The 23,715-nt window shown below is 43.5% G+C and overlaps 1 protein-coding gene across 1 annotated transcript in view; it reads right to left on the reverse strand.

Annotated features, from left to right (window-relative positions):
- The window catches only part of LOC310991451 (calcium/calmodulin-dependent protein kinase type II subunit beta-like), an 89,798-nt gene that overhangs the window by 13,394 nt on the left and 52,689 nt on the right, over positions 1-23,715 (reverse strand). Inside the window, exons 13-15 of the mRNA XM_083979164.1 lie at positions 16,349-16,386; positions 5,909-5,977; positions 35-79 (exon numbers count right to left, since the gene is read on the reverse strand). Coding sequence (XP_083835290.1) covers positions 35-79; positions 5,909-5,977; positions 16,349-16,386 — 152 coding nt within the window. The remainder of the gene's footprint in view (positions 1-34; positions 80-5,908; positions 5,978-16,348; positions 16,387-23,715) is intronic.

Genomic DNA, 23,715 nt, shown 5'->3' on the forward strand with positions numbered 1-23,715 from the left:
GAGAGGGATGAAGAGCAGGTCAGATGATGAATACCTTTCTTCCGTCCACTGGATTATGGATGACAGTTGTCTGAGGTTCCTGGAGGAGGAGGAGGAGGAGGAGGAGGAGGAGGGAGATGGAAGGGAAGAGAGAGAGAAGAGAGAGAAGGGGAAAGAAAGAGAAAAAGATATTGACACATAAGCTGATAGAGATGGACAAAGTGCGAGAAAAAAAAACAAGAGAGAAAGGACAGAGTGGAAGAAAGAGTGACATGAATGTTGGATGAAGAGAGATCGTTAAGGCTGCAAGAAAAGAGAGGGAAGAATCCTCCAAAGCAATAGAGTGGGCGGATGAGCTGAAAACTGTAATCTGCAGCCGGTTTTGTTCTTCACACACACACACACACACACACACACACACACACACACACACACACACACACACACACACACACACACACACACACACACACACACACACACACACACACACACACACACACACACACACACACACACACACACACACACACACACACCACACACACATAGCAAGAACAGGCAGTGCTGAAACTCAGGGTGAAGTGTCTGCCATGAGCACACCAGCACTCGTGCACTTTGTCACACAAACACACAGTAGGCACACAGCCTTAAGGACAAAGAGTTGCAATCATAACTGTGACTTTTGTTTTTGTTTTTTATCCGTACCCCCTCCTAGTTTTTTTTTTGCTGAACATGGATCGTCTATTCCCTGCTGCGCTGCCTCGCTGTGCGAGTGTAAACTCTTAAAAAACATTTGCGACATGACGCAAATATGTACTGAACTGTAAAATGAAGGGGACAAACAAATGAAGAGGAGATCAGTGAGCTCATGCAATATAGATGCTCCGACATAGATAAACACTCGACAACCTCGACATCTTACACAGCAGTGGAGCAACAAGCCCCACATCTACACACACACACACACACACACACACACACATGGGGCAGACCCTGGCATCATCTCAGGATCCCTCTCTAAAAGAACTTGAGTTTGAAACGGTGACACTTCAACATCAGCCGTTCAACCTTCTGCCATGACTACACTGTGTGTTTAAAGGGATAGATCAACATTTTTGCAAATTGGCCCATTGCCATAAACCCAATAGTCATAGCAGTAGGTTCATTACCTTTAATTGTCGGTACAAGCTATTTTTAGAACGGCGGAGCAGAGCCACGAGCTGCTCAGAGCTACGCTACGGAGGCTAATGGGATTTCTTGGTTTCCCTCATCAAACTCAATAAAATACACAATCCAACAACTCCAAAACGCTCTGGTGGACAAGTTGTGACCTGTAGGCATTCACCACGCTATGAGATAATAACAGAACATTATAAGATGGAGTTGTTTTCGAGGCAAATGCAGAGAGTGCTTGATGAAAAACTGCCCCCGACGGGAACGCGCATCAGTGGTTTTGCATGAATTTACCTCGAAAACAACTCGAGATAGTAACGGACCCACTCCTAAAACTATAGGGATTATGGCATTGGGCCAATTTCCCAAAATGTTTAACTATCCCTTTAAATCAGCTTTTAATAACACTGACCCCTGACCTTTAGTAGTGTTCAAACCCCACAGTGTTGTAACCCCCCCACTGTCACCCCTCATACAGCCCCCCTCCCCCTCCTCCCCGCTGATGAATCATAAAGGACAGATGAGACTTCCTGCCTCTGGATTTACAGTAAAGCAGAAAACACCCCATCTACACACACACACACAGACACACACATTCCTCAACAGGAAGTGACACCTCCGTGATGACCAATCATCATCAGCTGGGCTCCCTGGTGATGATGGCGATGTTGTTAGAGCAACCGTCGCCCAGAGCAACAGGCACAACCAGTGGCGGCAACTTGGGGAGATAATGATGAGCAAGAACAAAGTACCTGGTCGGGCTTTTTGTTGTTGTTGTTCTTGCAAAATTAGAGGAGAAGGGACGAGGAGGAAGGAGGGGAGGGGGGAGGGGCTAGTGTGATGATGTAATATGACCAGGTGGAGGGAGGGAGGGGCGCGGGGAGGAGGTTGACCCTGACACGTCAGGTGGCCCAGGGATTTCATTCAGATGTGATGTAAACAAACACAATCCATTAAATACATTTACATTTCCCATCTCTGAGCCAAACTGCTCCCAGGTCAGGAGTTTAAGGTCACACGGCTAAACGGTAACTAGCTCAAGTCCCTATAGCAACAGGCAACACAGCCGCCCTCCCACTCCTTTCTTTTCAAGGACCAAAAAAAAAAAAAAAAAAAAGTCTCTCCTGCTGAAACTTCCCACCGTGGAGCCGGTTGCTAAAGTTAAAACGTCCACGTTCACCACAGAAACACACTCGTACCGCACTCTGTTCTCTGTCTGTTACGGCTGTTTTATTTACTTCTTCCTTCTTTATTTATACTATTACACTATATTTTACTCATACTGTTGTTGTCATTTATCTCGTTTCTTTTGTCGTCTTACATTGATTTGTGTCTTTTTAAGTGCTGCTATGAGAGTGCTAAAGTGAATTTCGTAGTGGATTGACAATGATGATAAAACTTCCTTATGCTCAAAAATCTAAGGTGTAATTTCCTCATGAGCGCTGCTGACACTTCTAAACACAACTGCACATATCGTATTGTCAAATTATGCTTGCGCAGACCGATCATCTGCTCCTGGACGGCGGCTGGATGACATTGTTAAATTTCAGAAATTTTGGTTCGGCCGAGGTCAAACTCAGTGTTCAGTGTCAAACTGAAGATCTGATAGCGGAGGAATGTGTCATCCTTTCTTCTTCTTTTTTGTGAACACAAGAGTGCAGCAGCTTTATCTGTCTTGTAAGCAGATATCAATCAATCAATCAAAGCTTCTACACAATGTTACCTGAGGTCACAGTGTCCTCAACATTTGGTGCTGAATATGTGACAGTTTTAGTTGTAGTTAAGTGTATTTTTTGTAGGTTTGTAGTTCCCTGTGGTCACAATAAAGTATAAACCTGCGTCTGAGATTTCAAATGAATCTTTATTGACAACTGTCGATTACCAGGACGATCCACAGCGGATGACGGGCCGTTTTTATACTTTAACCCATGTGAAGCATATCAATCGTGAGCTTTGGTTTCACATCTTGACGGTCTACTTGATCTACAGTGTGAGCAGGCGTGACAGAAGCTAAGCAACTATCCAGTGTTGAGGATCAAACCCCCTGAACTTGCAGAAGTCCTCAGCTGTGTTTCATGTCTAAGTTGGTGAGATCAGTGCTGAGGCATCTGGGACTCGGCGGCTGCCAGTGATGATTGAGCGTGGCTACTGGTCCGGTTATATAAACGGGATGATATGATGTGCTATTCTGGCTTAATAATGTCTCACGGAAAACAGTGTAAGAAACAAACAAACAACCTTGGAAACACAGCTCACCGCTGGATTAGAGTTGAAATGATCATAAACAGGAGACAGGCTTCCCCTCCTTTTAGCTTACTGCTTTAAAATGTTCCCAACAACAACCAAAATTCAGAATAAATAAAACCTGGCAACTTTTTTTTCTCCATGTTTTAAAAGGAGCCATAATGGCAGCAGAGCAGTAAAGTTAACTAACCACGTTGAAATGTTCATCTAAATAAATTATTCACATTACAGAGAGGAGCTCGGAGAAGCTCTGAGAGGCAGAAAGAAAGAAAACAAGAAAGAAAAAAAGAAAGAAAGAAAGAAAGAAAGAAAGAAAGAAAGAAAGAAAAGAGCACATGCAACGAACCCGTCGCCTCCTGTGGCTGCAGCACTTCACCCTGAATGATCAGCAGAGCGTTTGTGCAAAACCAGATCATTTGTGTCATATAATAAAAACAGAAAAAAGAACAGAGCGAGGTGCTTCTCTGTCTTTGGCCGGTTTTAATCAGAGGTGGAAATCTCTGACTGATTAATGAGGACGGCGGCGGTGGTGAACCCTGCACAGCGGTGGTTCAGGGCTTCACTGAGAAAATGAAGAAAACAGGGTCATTACACGAAACATGAGGCGTCGAGAGCAGCCCGGTTAAAAAAGAAAGATGCCACTGATGAGCTCCAGTTTTTTAGATGTTTGCAGAGAGCATTGCAGAGTTAAACCTGCACATTTGTTCATGAGAAATAACCACAAGAAAAAACAAAACAGCAACTGTTAAATCACAAATCTAATGTCTTCTTCTGCAAACCAACCACCTGCCATCCATTAACCACCACACCCATCAGCCTGCAGAGCCCGGTGTCTCCAAACCAGAGCAAAGAGCTGAGAACCAGCGACTTAAGGACCAATCAAACCTTCTGTTTACAAAGTCATAGCATGGATAACGTCAGGGGAATATCAGATTAATTTACTTTACATTAATGTTTTCATCATCCACGTTCTCACCGATCCAAACCAAACCAGTGCCTGAACTGTCAAATAAAAACTCATATAAGCCTCTAGATCCTGTGTTTACAGCTACAGCCTTTAATAATCATGCATTTTGCATTTTAAAGGAGCTCTATGCACGATTTTTTGCAGCTGCTGCAAAGACAGCTTGAGCGTTTACAGTACTTACCAGTCTGGAGGAAACGTTGTCAGTTCTGCTTCAAACTTCAAGATGTTAACTCTCACCCTCTCATCCTGGTCTCATACTGTAACACTGTGAGCTGCTGCAGCATCAGTAGCTCAGATCGGAGGACGCGCTCTAACCTCTAAACTAAAATAAAACAGCAGCACCATCAGCTCCCAGCAACAAACCGCATTTAGTGAAGCCCCAGCGGCTCAGTGCTGAGAGCAGCTGTCGTGGGTTCAAGTCCAGGGTTCGAGGCTCTTTGCTTCAAGTCGTCCTCCTGTCTCTCTGTCTCTGTCTCCTCTGACTTCCCCATCACTCCCTCGCCAACGATCAAATAAAAAGGCAAAAACTACCAAAAAACACAAATGAAAAAAGCATTTGGCAGAAGAAAAAGCTTAAATATAACTCATTTAAAAAGGGATAATTCAACATTTTGGCAAATTGGCCCATTGCCATAAAACCTATTGTCATAGCAGTAGGTTCGTTACCTTCGTTACCATGCAAGCTATTTTTAGAACGGCGGAGCAGAGCCGTGAGCTGCTCAGAGCTACGCTACGGAGGCTAATGGGATTTCTTGGTTTCCCTCATCAAACTCATCAAATACACAATCCAACAACTCCAAAACGCTCTGGTGGACAAGTTGTGACCTGCACATATGAGATGATAACAGGACATTACAAGACAGAGTTGTTTCCGAGGTAAATTCAGAGACTGCTTGCCGAAAAACTGCCCCCCACGGGAACGCCCAACAGCAGTTTTGCATGAATTTACCCCGAAAACAACTCTGTCTCGTAACCAAAATGTTGAACGATCCCTTTACAGTAACAGCTTCATAATGAAAGGTGCTGCAGATTCCTGTGTCTATAAATCTACTATAATCTAAATCCAAACAGGTTAAGAGGAGCAGCACTCACTGAACACAGAAAACTCCCTGATGCTAAGCTAACAGCGGAGGGTTTTCAGGACAATCTGCCCACGTTTGGACGGTGGGAACCTGCTCCTCCACAGAGGCAGCAACAGGCCGGAGGGGGGTAAATCGCACTGACAGGCTCGGCGGGCGTCGGCTGTCTGTTCCCGTTTGCCAAACTTCCACTGATGCAGAAAAATGACACGATATCAACTGGAGAACACGTCACATAACATCCACCACGCAAACGCTTCCTGACACCACCTGCTGGTTCCAGACCTGCACAACCAAAAGGTCAACGGCAACGGACGAAGAGAGAGACGCAGAGGAAAACCAGATAAAAGGTGAAGAAATAGTGGGGGAGGGAAGAGGAGGGAACGGGTGAGATAAAGACACACAAACACACATAAACACTAACACACACACACAGGTGAGGGGAGGGTTAGGAGGTAAATACCAGAGCAGGTGAAGGGATGTTTCCTTTGGGGCTGGTGACTATGCTGTTTTTGGTGCTGTTTGTCTGGGGCTGTGCAGGAGAAGGAGAGGAGGAGGAGGAGGAGGAGGAGGAGGAGGAGGAGGAGGAGGAGGAGGAGGAGGAAGAGGAGACACAACAAGAGTGTTAACAACAGCAGGAGATGGTCTTGTGAATCCGTGTCCATGCATGTGAACTGTGTCGACCTCCATCGATGATGCTCTGATTGAGGTTGAAGTTGATGGATTTTTGGTTTCTGCTGCCTTGAAAACTTCATTTAAAAACCTGCCATATTATCTTTATCTTCTACTTTTAGACTGAATCCAGTCACTTCGGCCTTGAAGGCTACTTCCATCCATCCATCCAGTGTCTACACTGTTTATCTATACAGGATCGTGAGTGTTGGTTTCAGCCCGGACAGATCACCACTCTGTCATTGGTCGTTGGACTGAGACCCTACGCAGCCAGAGGGGAGAACATGCAAACTTCACCCTGCCTTGCTTTTATAGTAATACTTAAAGCAGAAGTAAGTGATATATTTGTGTTAATATAAGTCTTAAATAGTTATATCTTCCGACAGCAATCACTTACATAGAGTGTTTGGTCTGAATCACGGGTCTCTCAGTCCCTCTGCTCTGCTCTGAGTCGAGGAGAAAACATTTATCGTATCCTACAGTTTTTATCCAATGAGGAGAGAGAACGGCATGCAGGGCTGTGTGTGCAGCCAAGGGACGCCGTGAATGTGGTGACGTAGGGACGAGGACTGTTATGGTGCGTTCAAGGAAACTCGTTTTTTCCGACCTGTGAAGTCGTACCAGTTCGATCTGGTACATAGACTGTACAAAAAGACGTACTGGTACGATTTCACGGGTCGGAAGTTACGAGTGGCCGTTATAGTGACTTTCACCGGTAAAACAGGTCGGAAAAACACGAGTGGGTTGCCTGGAACGCTACAAAGTCGTAAGTTGTGACTTGAAGCTGTAATTTATGATTTCAAAAGCCTGCCTGGAACGCAGCATTAGCGAAAACGACCGGATCACTCACTTCTGCTTTAAATGTGGCCTGTTTTTATTCTTAATTGACCTCTGGCTAAGCCCCGCCCCCTCCACTCACTCGGACAAACAGTCAACATTCAGTGACAGGCGCTATGGAAACTGTCACAGTAGGAGACATTTCACAGGAGGCAATTGATGGTTTTTGGAGACAGAAAGACCTAAATATCATCTCGAAGTCACCAAAACTTAACTTAACTTTACTGCTATGGTTGCCGTTTGCCGCGAAACGCCGATAGCGACGGGCTAACTTCTGTTAGCCTGTCTATGGAGTTTTGCATTATACGTTAGCATTAAGCTAGCGGGCTTTATGCTTAGTTGTGATGCTGGCTAAAATCCAAACATCTCTCACAATATGTTGCCTCAAATACGTTGTTGACTTAACTTAGAACAGATGTAGACATCCTTGTTAAGTTTATCCACGTTTAGTTGGTGTTGTGGTCTACTGCATAACTTTATCCAGAGCAGACACTTCTCTTGGTTGAGATGTGGCTTGGGAAAGGGTTAAAAAAAATCCACCCAGTCGGCCAGCCTCTCGGGATACCTAGTGTGGGAGTTGCATGTACCCCATGAACACCGTTTGACCATTTTAAACTTAAACTGTCAAGAAAAACATATAAAAACGAATGAAAACTGACTAACTGCAATGCATTTCAATGGACGTGGAAGCAGAGAATGTCCGAGTGTATGGGCTAGCTATGCGCACTGTGATTGGCTCATCGTGTTTGGGGGCGTGGCTTAGCCATAGGTCAATTGTTGTAATGCTCCTGATGTTTTAATGCTTTTCTCTGCTTCTTGTGTTACTTTTTACTTCCTGTACAGTGTCTTTGAGTTCTTGAAAAGCGCTTTATAAATAAAATGTATTATTATTATTAAAATACCCAGGAATCAAACCCTGACAGTGATGACCCCTGCACAAACATCTAGTCTGACCTGAACTTGTGCGGTAAGTTCAATTTTTATTTGTCAGATGTTGCATCAAATTTTATCTGTAGCATCTTCGGTATTTGTTGTATAGCATTGTAGCATGTATTATTTGGTTATTTTCAGGAGTAATACTACACCATTGTGCTGCTGCTGTGGCAACCTCACTTGAACATGTTTCCATGTTGTTTTTAACCTTTGATCTTTTGCTTTTTTTTTACTGTTTTCTTGTCACTGTTAATGAATGTGTGTTATCGTTTGTATCTGCAGCAATATGTGTGGCCCAAGGCAAATTTCCCTCAAGGGGACAATGAAGTTTACTTGACATGATAAAATTATAGAAACATCTAGCTATGCTCATAGTTGTTGTTGTTGGGGTCAGGATTATGTTTTAAATTTACAATCTGAGCAATAAAACACTATAAAAAGAATTAAATTAAAGGTAAATAAATATTGGCTAAGCGTGTAACCGCAACTTTTGGTTGTGCCATTCAGGTACAATTTTCTCACAGCGGTGAATTTAAAATAAAGTACTCTTCTACTGTTAAATCTGTGTCCTTCATATTAAAACCTTCACTGTCTGTCGTGCACGCGTACATAAAAACAATCAGCGTCACTCAGACAATCAATAGATGTGAATATTCCTAAAAACAAGTATATAAAAACAGTTTTAAATAGTATGGTATATGCAAAGTGGTGTCAAAGTACATGATTTTTTAAGATATATGAAAAGTGGTATCAAAATAAATGATTGTTTTAGATATTTATAATACTAGTTATTTATAATTTAATGATTAATTTATAAATGTATTGCCCTATTAAATAATAAATCAATAAAGTGCCCAGTGGTGTAAATACCAGTGCGTGGGTGGAGTCCAGTAGAGGGCAGATCTACTGATCAGTAACAGTGAGGGGGCGACACAAGGTGGCGGGTGGCACTGCGTGATGACATCACGTCGTCACAGTGACATCGGCTGCTTTTGCCATTTGGCCGTAATGAATCACCTCAATCAAACGCCGCTTTGAAGAAGCGACACATCAAAGAGCGGCCGGGAGCCTTTATCGCTGCGCTCAGTCACAACCACCATTTGCATTCAACATCTACACGACACTATTTGTAATCCTGCTCCGAGAAGTGTGTGTGTGTGTGTGTGTGTGTGTGTGTGTGTGTGTGTGTGTGTGTGTGTGTGTGTGTGTGTGTGTGTGTGTGTGTGTTCACTTGACATCGAGTCCTCGGCGTGGAAGTGAATCACCACGGTGACTCACTCTAGGAAGTCGGCTTCCGTTACATAAATCTTAATCATGTAACACTGTTACATGCAAGACGTTTCTTACAAGTCAGCGACAGAGGTCCAGGCCCAGACACGGAGCAGTCCTTATACACACTACTCACAAGAAGTCAGGGATGTTCGACTTTAGGGTGGAATTTATGGAAAATATAAAAAGTTCCTGCTACAGTGATATTATATCATGAAAGTAGGGCATTTAACTAGAAGCATCGAATGGCAATTTCTTCATCTCAAACTATGTATTGAAACAAAAAGCTAACAACAGTGGTGGGTACAACCACAACAAAACATTTCCATGTGTCAGTAAGTTGTCATGTGACCAAAGGACAGCCACTTTTCTGCCTTTCGGTCTCTCTCTGTCTCTGTTCAACCTGCTGATGATGCTATGTGACACTCTGACAACATCCTGTTTGTAGCCTCGACATGTTCCAGCTACTGTTGATGGATTGTGACACATGTGTCATCTTGGTCTCATGATGTGAACAGCACAATGAAGAGCCTGACTCAGCACCGGGTCTTTGCTTTTTCGATCGCGTATAAGCGCCGACAAGCACCAACTCCTTGCTGGTCTAGAGCCGAGAGAAGATAACGGCAGGGGGCTGGGGTCGGAGTTACCTGACCAACACGACCAGCACAAAGATGTACATAGATGTTATCAATATCTTTTTTTCTTTTTTGGGGCTTTTTATGCCTTTAATTGAGAGGACAACTGCTTCACACCACACTGAACAACCATGGACTTTTATTTATTAGTATTTATCGCATGCCTTTTTAAAGTTTTTTCTGATATTTTTATCCCAAATCTGCTGGAAGATATGAATTTCCCTCGGGAGGAATAAAAGTATCTATCTATCTGAAATGCAGAGACAAAGAGGGGATATGACAGCAGGGCTCTCTCTGCATATGGGACGCCTGCTCTACCCACTACATGATGCCCCAAAGTTATCACGATCTTATTATTACGTTTGTTTAACTTCTTTGTAATCAATGCAAGCACAGTTGAAGCTAATTAGCCGAGCTACAGGCTAACATCAATCAGAATCAAAACGGCTTGCCATCAAAACACTTTGGATTTTTCACGGTTCATCACCTTGTTAGAGAACAACATGTTATGTAATAAGAACTGAACAGTTGGACATGTGCATTCAAAAGTTTAGAGAAGGTCAAATTAAGTTCATCTGTAAAAGGTTAAAGTGGATTTTAGGGTCATTCTGAAATGTCATCCAAAGGGCGAATCCCTGACTTTAGTGAGTAGTTTATGTCAGAAAGATAAAAAAGAAATCTGACAAAGAGGTGAGACATTCAGGCACCGCTCATGAGTCACTAATGTCACGATCATTGCCTCAGTATGAAACAATGATGATGATGATACGACCTGGAATCATTTACCCAGTGAAATAAATGTCAAGTCATTTGCATTTAAACCTGTTGGAGCAGCGCTGGTTATTATTTCATTATGTTCATTTCTGAGTTGCTCGTGATATTTATTTAACTGTGATTCATAATGAGAAAATTAAAAAGAGTTCAGTTTGAAGTTATTGAAATCATTTATCACTGATTTTTTCTTTATTACACTCAAACAATCAATTCATCGACTAATTGTTTCAGCTCATCATTTAACAGGACCAGAAGAAGTAGAAACTGGATGGAAGGACGGATTAATCAATTAAGTGATAATCAAATCAAATAAAAAGTCTGAGGTCTGGAACAACAACAATGCTGATGTGAAGTTCAATAATGATCTGCAAAATGATTTTATATCAAACTTAAAGGGACAGTATGTGAGATTTACCCCCATCTAGCGGTGCGGTTGCATGTCGGCACGTATTCTTGCTGTTGCGTTTACGTAAACTCGGGCAGAAGTCAGAAAAACAACACACACTGCATGTATCAGGATAAACAAGCCTCTATGTAAACAAACGGTCCGCCAGCACGAGGCAAAACAATACAGGCGTGACAATATGTTGTCATGGTGATGTCGTATTGTTTACCTGACCCACGTTTTACCGGCTTTCTCTCGTCGAGTAAAATAACATCCAGTTGGTTTGCCGACGGCGTCACTCACGGCGTCATTCAGGTGTCTGACTGCACCTGAAGGCAACACCAGTGCCTCCGTCCTTCCTCACACTAGCTACACGGTGGTGACAGTTTTAACAGGCGCTGTCTGGAAAACTTTCTCCCCGAGCCGAGAAGCTCCGGCGGCCCGAGTTTGAGGTTACTTACAGCCACGGTGACACTGAACGTAAAACATGGCGATTCAACATGGCAGAGAAGGTTCGGTGAACCCCCCCCTGTATGTTTGTAACGACTTGTAACATCTCATTCTAAGGTACGAGAAAGCGCTCGTTTGTATGCGGGCGCGATTCCACTTCAGTGAAATACGTATTTATGAAAGCGATATTTGATTTTTGTCAATAAAAAGCCAATAAAGTCCCATACTGTCCCTTTAAATTAAATTTAGAGCTTTAATACTTTATGAGGTCGATTTTTTTTTTTTAATTTAAATCAATGTTTTTACATATTTTCAAGAGTTTTCGGCAAAGAAAAACGGAATAAATGAAAAGTGTTTGATAATGAGTTGTGTTGGTGCAATGACAGTAGGATGTGTGTGTAACAATGTGAAGTCTGTGAGCCACTGGGCTTATTCAAGAGGAGAGGAGAGGAGAGGAGAGGAGAGGAGAGTTGGAGGCTGAGGAAGGGGAAGTGGAGAGGAGAGGAAGACTAGAGGAGAGGAGAGGAGAGGAGAGGAGAGGAGAGGAGAGGAGAGGAGAGGAGAGGAGAGGAGAGGAGAGGAGAGGAGAGGAGAGGAGAGTTGGAGGCTGAGGAAGGGGAAGTGGAGAGGAGAGGAAGACTAGAGGAGAGGAGAGGAGAGGAGAGGAGAGGAGAGGAGAGGAGAGGAGAGGAGAGGAGAGGAGAGGAGAGGAGAGGAGAGGAGAGGAAGACTAGAGGAGAGGAGAGGAGAGGAGAGGAGAGGAGAGGAGAGGAGAGGAGAGGAGAGGAGAGGAGAGTTGTAGGTGGAGGAAGACAGCAGAGGAGAGGAGCACATACATACGTCAGCAGACACAACATAATACATACAGACATGGAAACAGCCATGAAAATAAAAGCTGGTGTAAGCTGACAATAAGCTGACACATAAACATTTAACACACACACATACAAACAAACAAACAAACACCCACACTCACACACTCACACACACACACACACTCACACACAAAACCAACCAAAGCCATCCACTGCAGCAGCAGCAGGAAATGTATTCCTCATCAAAGTCACGATTAGCTGGTGAGCTGCTGTCTTAGTCAACCCCCCCCCCCAAAAAACCCCAAAACAAAATAACAAAACAACAAACAGAAACACACTGCCATGACGACAGCTGTTCTCCAGCGGTGGAGACGATTACTGACGTCCAAACATGTGGGACAACCTGGGAGTGAAAACTGCAGACGCCACGTGACATCCACGCGGTTTAATAATGTCACCGGGAACAAGGAGGGAGAGTGAAGTGGCTACAAGTGTCCACAGGTGCACGAAGGGGGCAAGAAGGAGGGAGGGGAGGAGGAGGGGAGGAGGGGAGGAGGGGAGGAGGGGAGGAGGGGAGGAGGGGAGGAGGGGAGGGGCGAAAGGAGGCGAAGAGGTCAAATCTAACATTTCCTACAAGCGCCGACTGTCTCGTCTCGGTTTAAACGTGCATCTTCTTTGTCAGAATAAAAAAAGACGAGCACATGTTCCCTGACAGATCTGGAGCAGCTTCCCTGGAGTCGCATCCTGCTGCCTCCTCCGTTACCTCCTCCGTTACCTTCTCCTCCTCAGAATAACGTCGGGGTGAGTCTCAGCTCTCTCCGACTCCCTCCGTCCACCAAGAAGAGCCAGTTTTTTCGGTCCCACAACATCAGTCTCGTCTCGTGTCGTCGGGTTCGTCATGTGCCAGTTTTCAATGTTTCAATGTTTATGTTAAATATTCATTGTGCTGCTGTGTAGATGTTTAAAAAAAACAACAACTTTATCTTTATCCCTTTTTGTGCAGGAGGGAACAAAATGTTTCCCGAATCGACCACAAACTCGTACTTTTCAAGGGGAAGGAGACTCGGCTTTACATCCGGATGAAGGGAATAGGAAAAGGAGGATAAAACAACCAGTGGAGAGAGAGAACGAAGAGGAGGAGGAGTGACTGGGCAAATGCATAAATAGCATGCTCACCATGTACTGGACAGTAGAGCTGGACTTGCGTTTCTGTCCTCAGGCGATGGATGTATGGACGGATGGATGGATGGATGGATGGATTTATAGATGGATGAACAGATATGCACGGAAGAAAAAAGAGAGGAGGGTGGGGGGGAGTAAAGTGACCAATGACAATAAGTGAATTTACTGGTACAAAGGACAGAAAAAAAGAGCACTTGTCATTTTTAAAATCAAATCGTGAACTCTTTGATGGCGAAGCAAGTTTCAAATCCTTAAAATAAAATTAAAAAAGGCTGGAGAAGACTTTTCCAGACAAAGCAGAAGAAGAAAAAGAAGAAAGAGGAGGAGGATAATAATTCAATTCATGGAGATAAGAGAGCTGCTGAGTTGAGTTGAGGAGGCGTGAGCAGACAGAAAGGAGCTGTGGTTTAAGTGGAAGTCGTCAGGAGGACGAAAGAGGTGGAAGGAGACGGTTCTTCTGTCGGCAGACTGAAGGGAAATGTTTCCAGCCAGAATAAAAACTAAAATCATCGCTCATCTCAATATTTTCACAGTTGTTAGATGCAGCATTTATACATTTGGGAACATGTGCTCATGCAAAGTCCAGTGAGTTTCCTCAAAATGTTAATATAAGTATTTTTTTAAGGGATGAGGTAGATTTCTCCTTCACTTTAAGTCTGTTAAACCTTCACACAAAAGGCCTTAAGTGACTTTAAAACACTAAAACTACCTCTGACTGTCCTGTATCTGCAACAAGGCCGAGTTGAATGTGATAAATAAATAAAAATAATAAGAAACTTGGAATTGATTCACCATGAAAAAAGTCCTTAATTATTTAAATTAAACCTGCAATGTGCAGTTTATACCTGTATACTCTCCTTTTTTCTTTTGTTTACCACAGTTTCTTCTTTATTTATGTCTCTATGTCTAGTTGCTATTGTTTTGTTTTTTCTTTTTATACACCCTCCTTCTTGTTTCTGGCACCGTACACCATGTCCAATTCCCTGTGGGTGTAATAATACTTCAAAATAAAAGCTCCTCTGATTCTGATCCTCACAGTGTTTTGTTGTGCAAAAGAAACACACTGAACCCACATCTGCACCTCAGTGTTGTTGGTTTTTTTTATACATTTTTATGTATTCAGGCCAAATCTGTTGGATTATTATTAATGCATTTAAAAAGGAAAAGCTGCATATAACAACAGGAAGAACAAGACGAGACCAGAGTGAGCGATCACTGTAACAGGCTGAATGGCTCCTGTGGGCAGCGAGTTGGCAGCGTGCGGAGAGGCCAAAGGTGGCGTGTAGTAGTAGTTAGCGCCAGGCAGGTGCTCCAGCTGAAAAAACGTCAGGTGGCTGTTTACGAATTAATAAGCCAGCAGGAAGAAGAAGTAAAGGAAAACAAAGGAGGAGAGGAAGCGTGAGTTGCCACGAGAACAAAAGGACGTGTGGAAGGAGGGAAAAAGAAGAGAAACAAGTAACAAAAAAGAGAAAACAAAGGGAGGGAAGGAGTGAATTACAGTAGGGACGGCAGCAAATGAAGAAGACGCCTTTTCAGAAACGGTTTGGGGCGAGTGTGTAGGGAGCCTGTTGCTAGGCGATGAGTGCGCCGCAGTGGAAGTAAGCGTCTATTTCTGTCGTCTGAGTTTCCAGGGTCCAGACTGGCAGCTATTCCTGGAACTGGAGTCACATTCCCTGCTGAACCGACTGAGCAGAGAGGAGGGGGGGGGGTCGCACACACACACACACACACACACACACACACACACACACACACACACACACACACACACACACACACACACACACACACACACACACACACACACACACACACACACACACACACACACACACACACACACTCATACACACACACACACAGCTGCACATGCGCATGGGCGAACCACACATGCGGACACCCACGCTTACGCACAATCTATGTGCAGGCATGCTAACACCCTCGTTTACGCTTTCATTCTCATTACACACACACACACACACACACACACACACACACACACACACACACACACACACACGGTCACACACCCTTACATAGAGACACACAAACATACACACACACACCTGTATGTCCACGTGCACATGCGCAAAGCTCAACCGGACACGATGATGTTATGATGCTGAACGTTGGTCTGCATGTAGGCCTACAACATGTTCTGCACGCTGCTGCACGCACAGAAGCGTTCATGGGAAGCTGTGTGTGTGCGTGTGTGTGTGTGTTTGCGTATGTGTGTGTGTGTGTGGGATGTGTCGCTCCGATGTGTGTGTGCATGCACGAGCGTGGGATGGTGCGAGATCTTCATTGAAGGATGAGCAGGGATGTGGGGTTAAAGACCAGATGGGGTGAGCAGGAAAGAGGAAGCAGTGAAAGAGAAGGAAGAGAAAGAGAGAGAGAAGAAGAAGAAGAAGAAGAAGAGAGACTGAGGAGAGAAGAGAGGAGAGGAAGTGATGGAAACATAAAAGAAAAAGAAAGTGAATGTAGGAGGGCTGACAGATGGTTACATTTAATAATGGAGATGGAGATGGAGAGGTGGCAATAGGCTGAATAACAATAATGCCAAATCAAAATAAAGGCTGCTTTCAGAGAGAGGGATGTGCTACTTGAGGCCTGTGCACTGGCAAAGCAGCAGACACACACATAGACACACACATACACACATAGACACACAAACACATATGATCTGTGTGTATCTTTAATTTTACAGATGCACAGGCACAAAAAAAAACAAAAAACAAAACCAGAATCTTCACAAAACATGAATGAGACACATGAAAGCACATTCAACTGTTTGGATGCTACAGCTGGAAGCAGCGACGTTAGCTGGAGAGAAGCTAACGGAGAGAGGAGGAAGAGGAAGAGGAGGAGGAGGAAGAGGAGAGTTTGTAGAGAGAGAGAGAGAGAGGAAGAAGGGAAGGAAGGAGGAAGAGTGTGATGATGACGAGCCTTACCTTCACATCTGCCTTCTTGTTGAGCAGGGTCTTAGCTGCTGCAATGACAAACACAGGCGAGAAAACCCAGTCAGAGGTGAGCAGGAGAAGAAACAGCAGGCTCAGGTTTCATCGCTACGTTAATAAAGCCTTCAGAGATCACACTCATTGGAAAAACCAAAAAAAACCCAACACTAAATAAAAAAAAAAAGCCTCTTAACAAACTAGCAGCTACTTTTACGTTTTGCGCCCTTATTCTGAAAGAGAAGGAAGACCTCAGCATCTTCCTGTCTTTGCTCCTGACACGACGCCCACTCTTATGTGAACACCGTATCAGTCAGAGACTTATGGAGTTGGTTTTAGCTTCTTGATTTTGGCAACCCCTCCCAAAAAAAAAACAGGCGCAGACATTGATTGACATCTGCAGTAGCCAATAGAGTGGAGTTTACGTCAAGCACCACCTGAGGGACCGTCAGCAACCGAGATCTTCAAACCAATGAAAACAGCCGCCTTCACCTCCACCTGTCGACCGCTTGGTGAGTTGAAAAAATACAAATACAGCGTCGACCCGCTCTCTCAAACTACGTACTGTAGCAGGTGCAAAATGTATAGTTTGAGGAGGAGAAACATTTTATTTGGATGAAAAATTCGGACGAGCACTGGATAAGTCATCAAACGTTTGAATTTGTTTTAAAGGAACCCCCCCAAAAAAATGCATTGATTCCGACATAAATTTGGCAAACATCATCAGATAAATGAACAATTAAAGGGATAGTTCACCCAAAATTCAAATTTCACTCATTATCTACTCACCCTCATGTCAACTAATAGCTGTGAGAATTTTCAGAGTCTTCCGTTCCTTCTCTGAGTTACGGGGGGGTCTGCGCAGCAGTATTTGTCCATATAATGGTTGTGAATGGACACCACGTTTCTTTGTCCAAAAAGACACACCAAAAAACATCCAAATACCTCCATGCTGCTCGTATGTAATGTCCCTCTTGTATTGAAGCCCCGACAAGAGAAATTGTTCCGCCGGTCAGTGCAAATCACGTGAGATTTGCACTTACACAGGCAGAGCAGTGAACTGAGACACTGGGAGCTTCCGCTACAAACAAGCTTAAAATATAGACTTATTTAATTTTTTTCGGAACAATTTCTCATGTCGGGGCTTCAATACAAGAGGGACATTACAGACGAGCAGTATGGAGGTATTTGGATGTTTTTTGGTGTGTCTTTTTGGACGAAGAAACGTGGTGTCCATTCACAACCATTATATGGACAAATACTGCTGCGCGGACCCCCCCGTAACTCAGAGAAGGAACGGAGGACTCTGAAAATTCTCACAGCTCTTAGTTGACATGAGGGTGAGTAGATAATGAGTGAAATTTGAATTTTGGGTGAACTATCCCTTTAACATGTGGATAACAGATCAAAGCTGGGAAAAGACATTTTTCATCTCATGGGGTCTTTAAAGGGATAGTTCAACATTTTTGGTAAATTGGCCCATTGCCATAATCCCTATAGCAGTAGGTTTGTTACCTTTAATTGTCGGTGCAAGCTATTTTTAGAACGGTGGAGCAGAGCTGTGAGCTGCTCAGAGCTACACTACGGAGGCTAATAGGATTTCTTGGTTTCCCTCATCAAACTCATCAAATACACAATCCAACAACTCCAAAACGCTCTGGTGGACAAGTTGTGACCTGCACACATTCAACACGCTATGAGATAATAACAGAACGTTACGAGACAGACTTAATTTTGAGGGCCAATTTGCCAAAATGTTGAACTATCCCTTTAAAGTTTACCACAAGATCTGGCATTAACGTAAATATCTAAAGTTTAAACCATGACTAACATGTTCTTATTGTTTATTCTGCGATGTGAGAGAGGTAGTTGTGTTGTATTCTGTTGGGGGAAAATAAAGACTCTCCACTCTAATGATCTTAAACAGCCTCCGGAAGTTACTGGAGTCATTGATCAGAGTCAGTCATACACTACAACCCACTGTTCAACTTCTCCATGTACTTCCAATTAAGCTGCACTCCCAATATTGGATTTATTCAAATCTGCATCAGACTTTTGTTGTTGTTGCTTTCTTTTTTGGAGCCACCGCCGATGGGCTATAAAAACAAACCTGGTGAGTAAAAAAAAATCCCACGATAAGAACGAGGTTGTAAAACCGACTGATGATGCATACTGTAAGTCGGGTAATGATGAGTGTCGTTTGTGTTTTTCCTTCGAGCGATGCTGCGCTGCCAAGATAGCGTCTAAAAATAACCACCGGTTCCTCACGCTGCCAATCAATACAGAACCAAACTCATTATGCAGTCACCAGACCCACAGCGGTGACGTAAGAGAAGATGTAAGACAATGAAACAGATGTGGCCAGGTGTTGAGTGGCGAGGAGTGAGTCCAAGGTTGACTCCCGACTCAAAACCCATCGTCATTTTCATTCCCCATCCGTCTCGAGTGTTTTCACGGAAGAGACGCCTTCGGGTTCGAATGTGACTCACTTCATGACAAAACAAAGATGGCGGCCGTGCGAGGCAGCCATCTAAAAGCCAACAATAAGCTCTGCCTTAAAGAGCTCCGTGGGGGCCTTAAGGAGGATTAGTTTCTCAGTCTGCTCTCTAATGAAGGGTAATGAGCAGGGAGGGGGGGTGGGGGGCTGGGAAAGAGTGATACCGTAGACACAGCCCTGTGATGACTGTAATACCCATAATCCCTTACAACAGCGGGAAACTGTGCGCAGACAACAGAAGAAGGGTCCGCGGGGTATTTACCACGACTGTACTGCTACAGTGCAGACAGGCAGACATCGAGGTGGTCCGATGCCACCCCTCCCTCCGATAAATAATAAATAAATAAATAAATAAATAGAGAGTCAGACTCTGTGACGTGGCGGCGGCGGCGGTTGTGTCTGCGAGGAGGATTAACGCTAACAAGACACCAGATGTTGACAAGATTCAATGAGCAAATGAGTTGGATCTTCATCTTCTGTCGCTTAAAAGTTGATTCCCAAAAGAAAAAAACGAAGAAAAAAAAACCGCTGTCACAGGCGGGACGGGATTAAACAGCTTCAACCACTGACACATTCACACCAGGAAACACTTCAGGAAACACACAGGAGGTTGGTAATGGTAACAAGGTCCTTTGGGTTATCGGTTTGTGATTGTTAGATTTCTCCAACAGAAACATTCATTTGCTTTTTTTTTTCTCTTGTTTTGTTTTCTGGTCACTGTGATGAGCTAATGATACGAATACAAATAACTTTATTAATGTTAAAAGGGAAATTCATTTGTCAGCTTTCCCATTGTTGCTGACAGGATCAACTTGTATACTCAACTGTGGAGCTTCCTACATGTTTCCCTTATCGCTTTTGAGTTCAGTCTTGAATGTTTGATTGTTACACTGGTCTACGAAGAAAAAGCCTTGGACATGAAAGTAGCTAGATTTTACCTGAATTGTGTCATTAATAAAGGAAAATTAAGTCCCGAGTGTTAATTGGCTCCAGTTTCCAAGATACAATAGAGCTTCAGGTCAAAATTGCATCAACATAATTTGATTATTATGCAACTATGCTCCATAACTTTTCTGCAAAATGTGATATAGCACTGAGAATGATATAGCAATAGCATTGACACCAATAATAGCCTATAACTGTCCATTCAGTGGCTGTTTTTTCAACAAGAGGTTCCACTGTTGTAAAGTGGAGCCCAGTCGCTCTGCCATAAACTCTTGATCTCTTCCAAACCCCTTGACCAGGTCATTTACTTCACTCTGGTTCAGGAGCAGCACATGGCAACTGTTCCTTGGAAACGTTGGGCAATGACAGTATCACAAGCTGCCAGATGTAACTGTGCAGTATGATGCATACTGTAGGTCTGGTCAGGACAAATGTATGTTGCAACAGAAGACCAATACATTGCAGTTAGGTAATAACCTTAGTCTCAAAGTGAAGATAAATGTATAAACTTCCACATGGGACATTTTCATTGTTCTACTGTATTTTGTTGAGAAGTTACGAGACGTCATGATCATCAGACACCCTCCCTCTCTTGTAGGCAAATATACTTGCCTGTATAAATCTTTATCGTGAAATATCTTCAAAACATAAGACAAACAGCGCTTTTTTCACCTGTTTTCTAATTCATTAGCACATATTATCTCAGAGCAGTGTTATCAATAAGTGCTCAGAGAAGACCACCGTACTGTTGTGAGTCCAATATGGGCTGCAGGCAGTTTTGAAATATTCAAGCGAGCCATGAGTCAGAAAAAGTTTGGGAACAACTCAGTTACAACTCATAGACAACCAGCGCCTTTTATCACCTGTTTTCTAATTCAGTAGCACATATTATCTCAGAGAAGACCACCGTACTGTTGTGAGCCCAATATGGGCTGCAGGCAGTTTTGAAATATTCAAGCGAGCCATGAGTCAGAAAAAGTTTGGGAACAACTCAGTTACAATAATGAAAAATAAACTAGCGAGATTATTTTTAGATTAATTTGGGGGATGATGATGCCTAATCACCTGTCAGCTCACGTCCCTGACGAAGATGTGAATCTTCACTGGGACGTTTTTAAAGGGACTGAGTGCAATTTCAAGTCTTATCACATCCTATCACATCAGCAGCCGACACTGGTTCTGACACTCTGGGGATGTTTTTACTCTTTTCTTTCTCTCTCTCTCTCTCTTTCCATCTTTCCTCTCTCTTTTTTTTTCTCTGAACATGAAACGTATTGTAGCTCAGCTGAATACCTCAAACACATCCGAGGCCAGATTGTATTGGATTTTCAACAGAAGCTCCAGTTCTGTGAGGAAAAGTCTACCAGAGGCCTGGTCCACCGCCGCTTTTAAATAAGAAAAACCTACAAGGAGATTTCAGGATGTAACTTCAAACGGGGGACAGACTAATAAAAGAGACACGTCCTTGTCCTTTGGCTTTTTTTTCCTTTTTCTTTTTTCACTTTTCTGCCTCAGCGATGTTGCGTCTCATGCTTGAAGTGAGCTTTGCATATTCAGGAGTCAAGGAGCGGACCGAGAGGAAGCGATACAGAAGCGCTTGGTACAGTAATCTGGAGGGATGTGAGAGTGGCGTTAAACGTGCAAGTGGTTTATTGTCGTGCTGCTCGTCTTCCTCAGTCGCCCTCCGAAGGCCGGTTGTTACTGAGGAAGAAGAAACCGGGTCAAAACGGTGTCAAGCTCCACCTCATCTCATATTCTCTAATGGCTCGGTTAGAGGAGGAGAGGATGTGAAAGGAGAGCAGAGGAGACAAGGGGATGAAAGCCATGAGGGTATATCACTAAACACTGTTATTATCATCATCATCATTATTATTATTATTATTCAGTCAAGACGGAGGGAAAAAATGGCATAAATTCCAGTGACGAAGATGAAATCCCCGGTGGAAACCTGAAAAAATCAAAAAGGTAGCTTAATTTGATTTAAAAACAGAAGGCGAGGAAGCAGTGGGCGCTCCTTACCTTGCCACAAATTACACATGAAGCAAGAAGAGAGAGGAGGGAGAGGTTAAAAACAAAAGTATCACTGATTTCAACTCCTATACTGAAACCGAAAACACGCGAGATGCACCACTGCAAGAGCGAAGCAAGGATGGGCATGGACTCACATGAAGACCCCAAAACAAAAAACTAAATAAAAGTAACACCTTTCCTTCTGGGAGTGGATAAAGAGAGGGAAGAGGGAGTGGAGGTCTAGTACTGGAGGTGGTGGTTGTGTTTATGTGTATGAATATGCACGACACAGCGAGGTACAGTGAGGCTGATAGGGGGAGGCAGCCCGCCATAAATATTTGATGGGAGCCGAGCGGAGGCTGAGGGACACGGGGAGGACTGCGGAGTCCCACTGGGCCGCAGAAACAAGGACGCCGCTACTACTTGTGTCTCCTCAGCTCAGCGCTCCGCTGTCATGTGAAGCTCTTTGTCGTTTATGCCTGGGCCGCGGTTCATTTCCGCAAGACCCAGAACAAAAACACATCAGATCCAAAATGTCCTCAGCGTCGACTGCACTTACATCACACATGTAACATGTGTCCAACGTTGACTTTATGATTAAAGAGACCCCGAGGAGTTCGCTCTTGGTTATAAAAGAGTCTCATATTAATGTGGATGAATCTACGTTACCTACACTTGTTAATGGGTCCATTTTTGATAAATATATTGTTTTGTCTTCATACAGTAGTTATTTGTGACCTGATCCAGCAAAATGAGTCACAGTGACCCAAATTTCAAAATTGAGATTTTGGTATCGATGTCAATCAAGGAAATAATAAGTTTTAAAATGATACCCTAGTCAGAGTCATACAGTACATTGCATGGTTTTCAAGATATGGCCATTTGAATTATGGTCTTCCTCTCTCTTTTTCCGATTGAAAACCAGACAGTTGGCATCGTTTATGGTCGGAACTACGACGGTATCTGATCGTCTTCGAACCTCCGACTTTCGTTCTTGATTAATGAAAACATTCTTTGCAAATGTTTTCGCTTTCGTCCATCTTGCACCGGTCCAAGAATTTCACCGTGCGCACGGATGTTCATGGGAAATCCTTATGTGAAAACACTTCACTTTCCAAAACTCCTCATAGTCCCTTTAAGTTGAGCATCTTTTTTTACCCTCCGATTAAACTGTTTTTATGCTTCCATATAAAAAAGGTAAACATCCTTTTTCCAGCAAACGAGATCAGAGAAGCTGAGCTCATCGCTGGGTGTTTCACCCAACAAACAACAGCTAAAGGCGAGTAAATATTGGATTTGCATTTGTCAAGGGGGCAGAGAGAAGACTCTCGGGGGACGAGCGCGTTGCAGGATATGCAGAGAGGCAACTGTTAGCGGGTGAGATGAAGCCTCATCAGCGTTTCTGCACATTCGATTTGGTTTAAATCAGTTTTACGACTTTCAAAACATCGGCTGTGGTGCTGTTCGCTGCTGCTTTGATGTCTACATTTTCACCTTGTGCCAGTTCCTGCAAATTGTAACCACAGGACAGTTTTGTGCAGCTCGCGTTGATTCACCACACAACAGACGACAGCTGTGTGTGTGTGTGTGTGTGTGTGTGTGTGTGTTAGTCCGGCTCACACCAGCTCCTGCTGTGAACTGATTTCTCTACTCTTTAACTCGACTTTTTGGCTCAAGTTCAACCATTTTCAACTTTCTTTTTTTTTTTGCATTGTTTGTTAACGCCTCTGGCAAATTTGCACATCTGACTTCTGATATTCAAAATACAACAGTAAAAACTACACAGCTGACAGTTCAGTCGATGTCTGGGTTGTATCTCCAGGCTGTTGCATAGCGGGAGCTACTGTGGGAAGTTTCCTCTGTGCATAAAAACATAAAAAAGTAAAAAAAAAAAAAAAGAAACTAAACAAAC

The sequence above is a fragment of the Trachurus trachurus genome, assembly GCF_905171665.1.
Source record: "Trachurus trachurus genome assembly, chromosome: 9".
Classification (NCBI taxonomy): domain Eukaryota; kingdom Metazoa; phylum Chordata; class Actinopteri; order Carangiformes; family Carangidae; genus Trachurus; species Trachurus trachurus.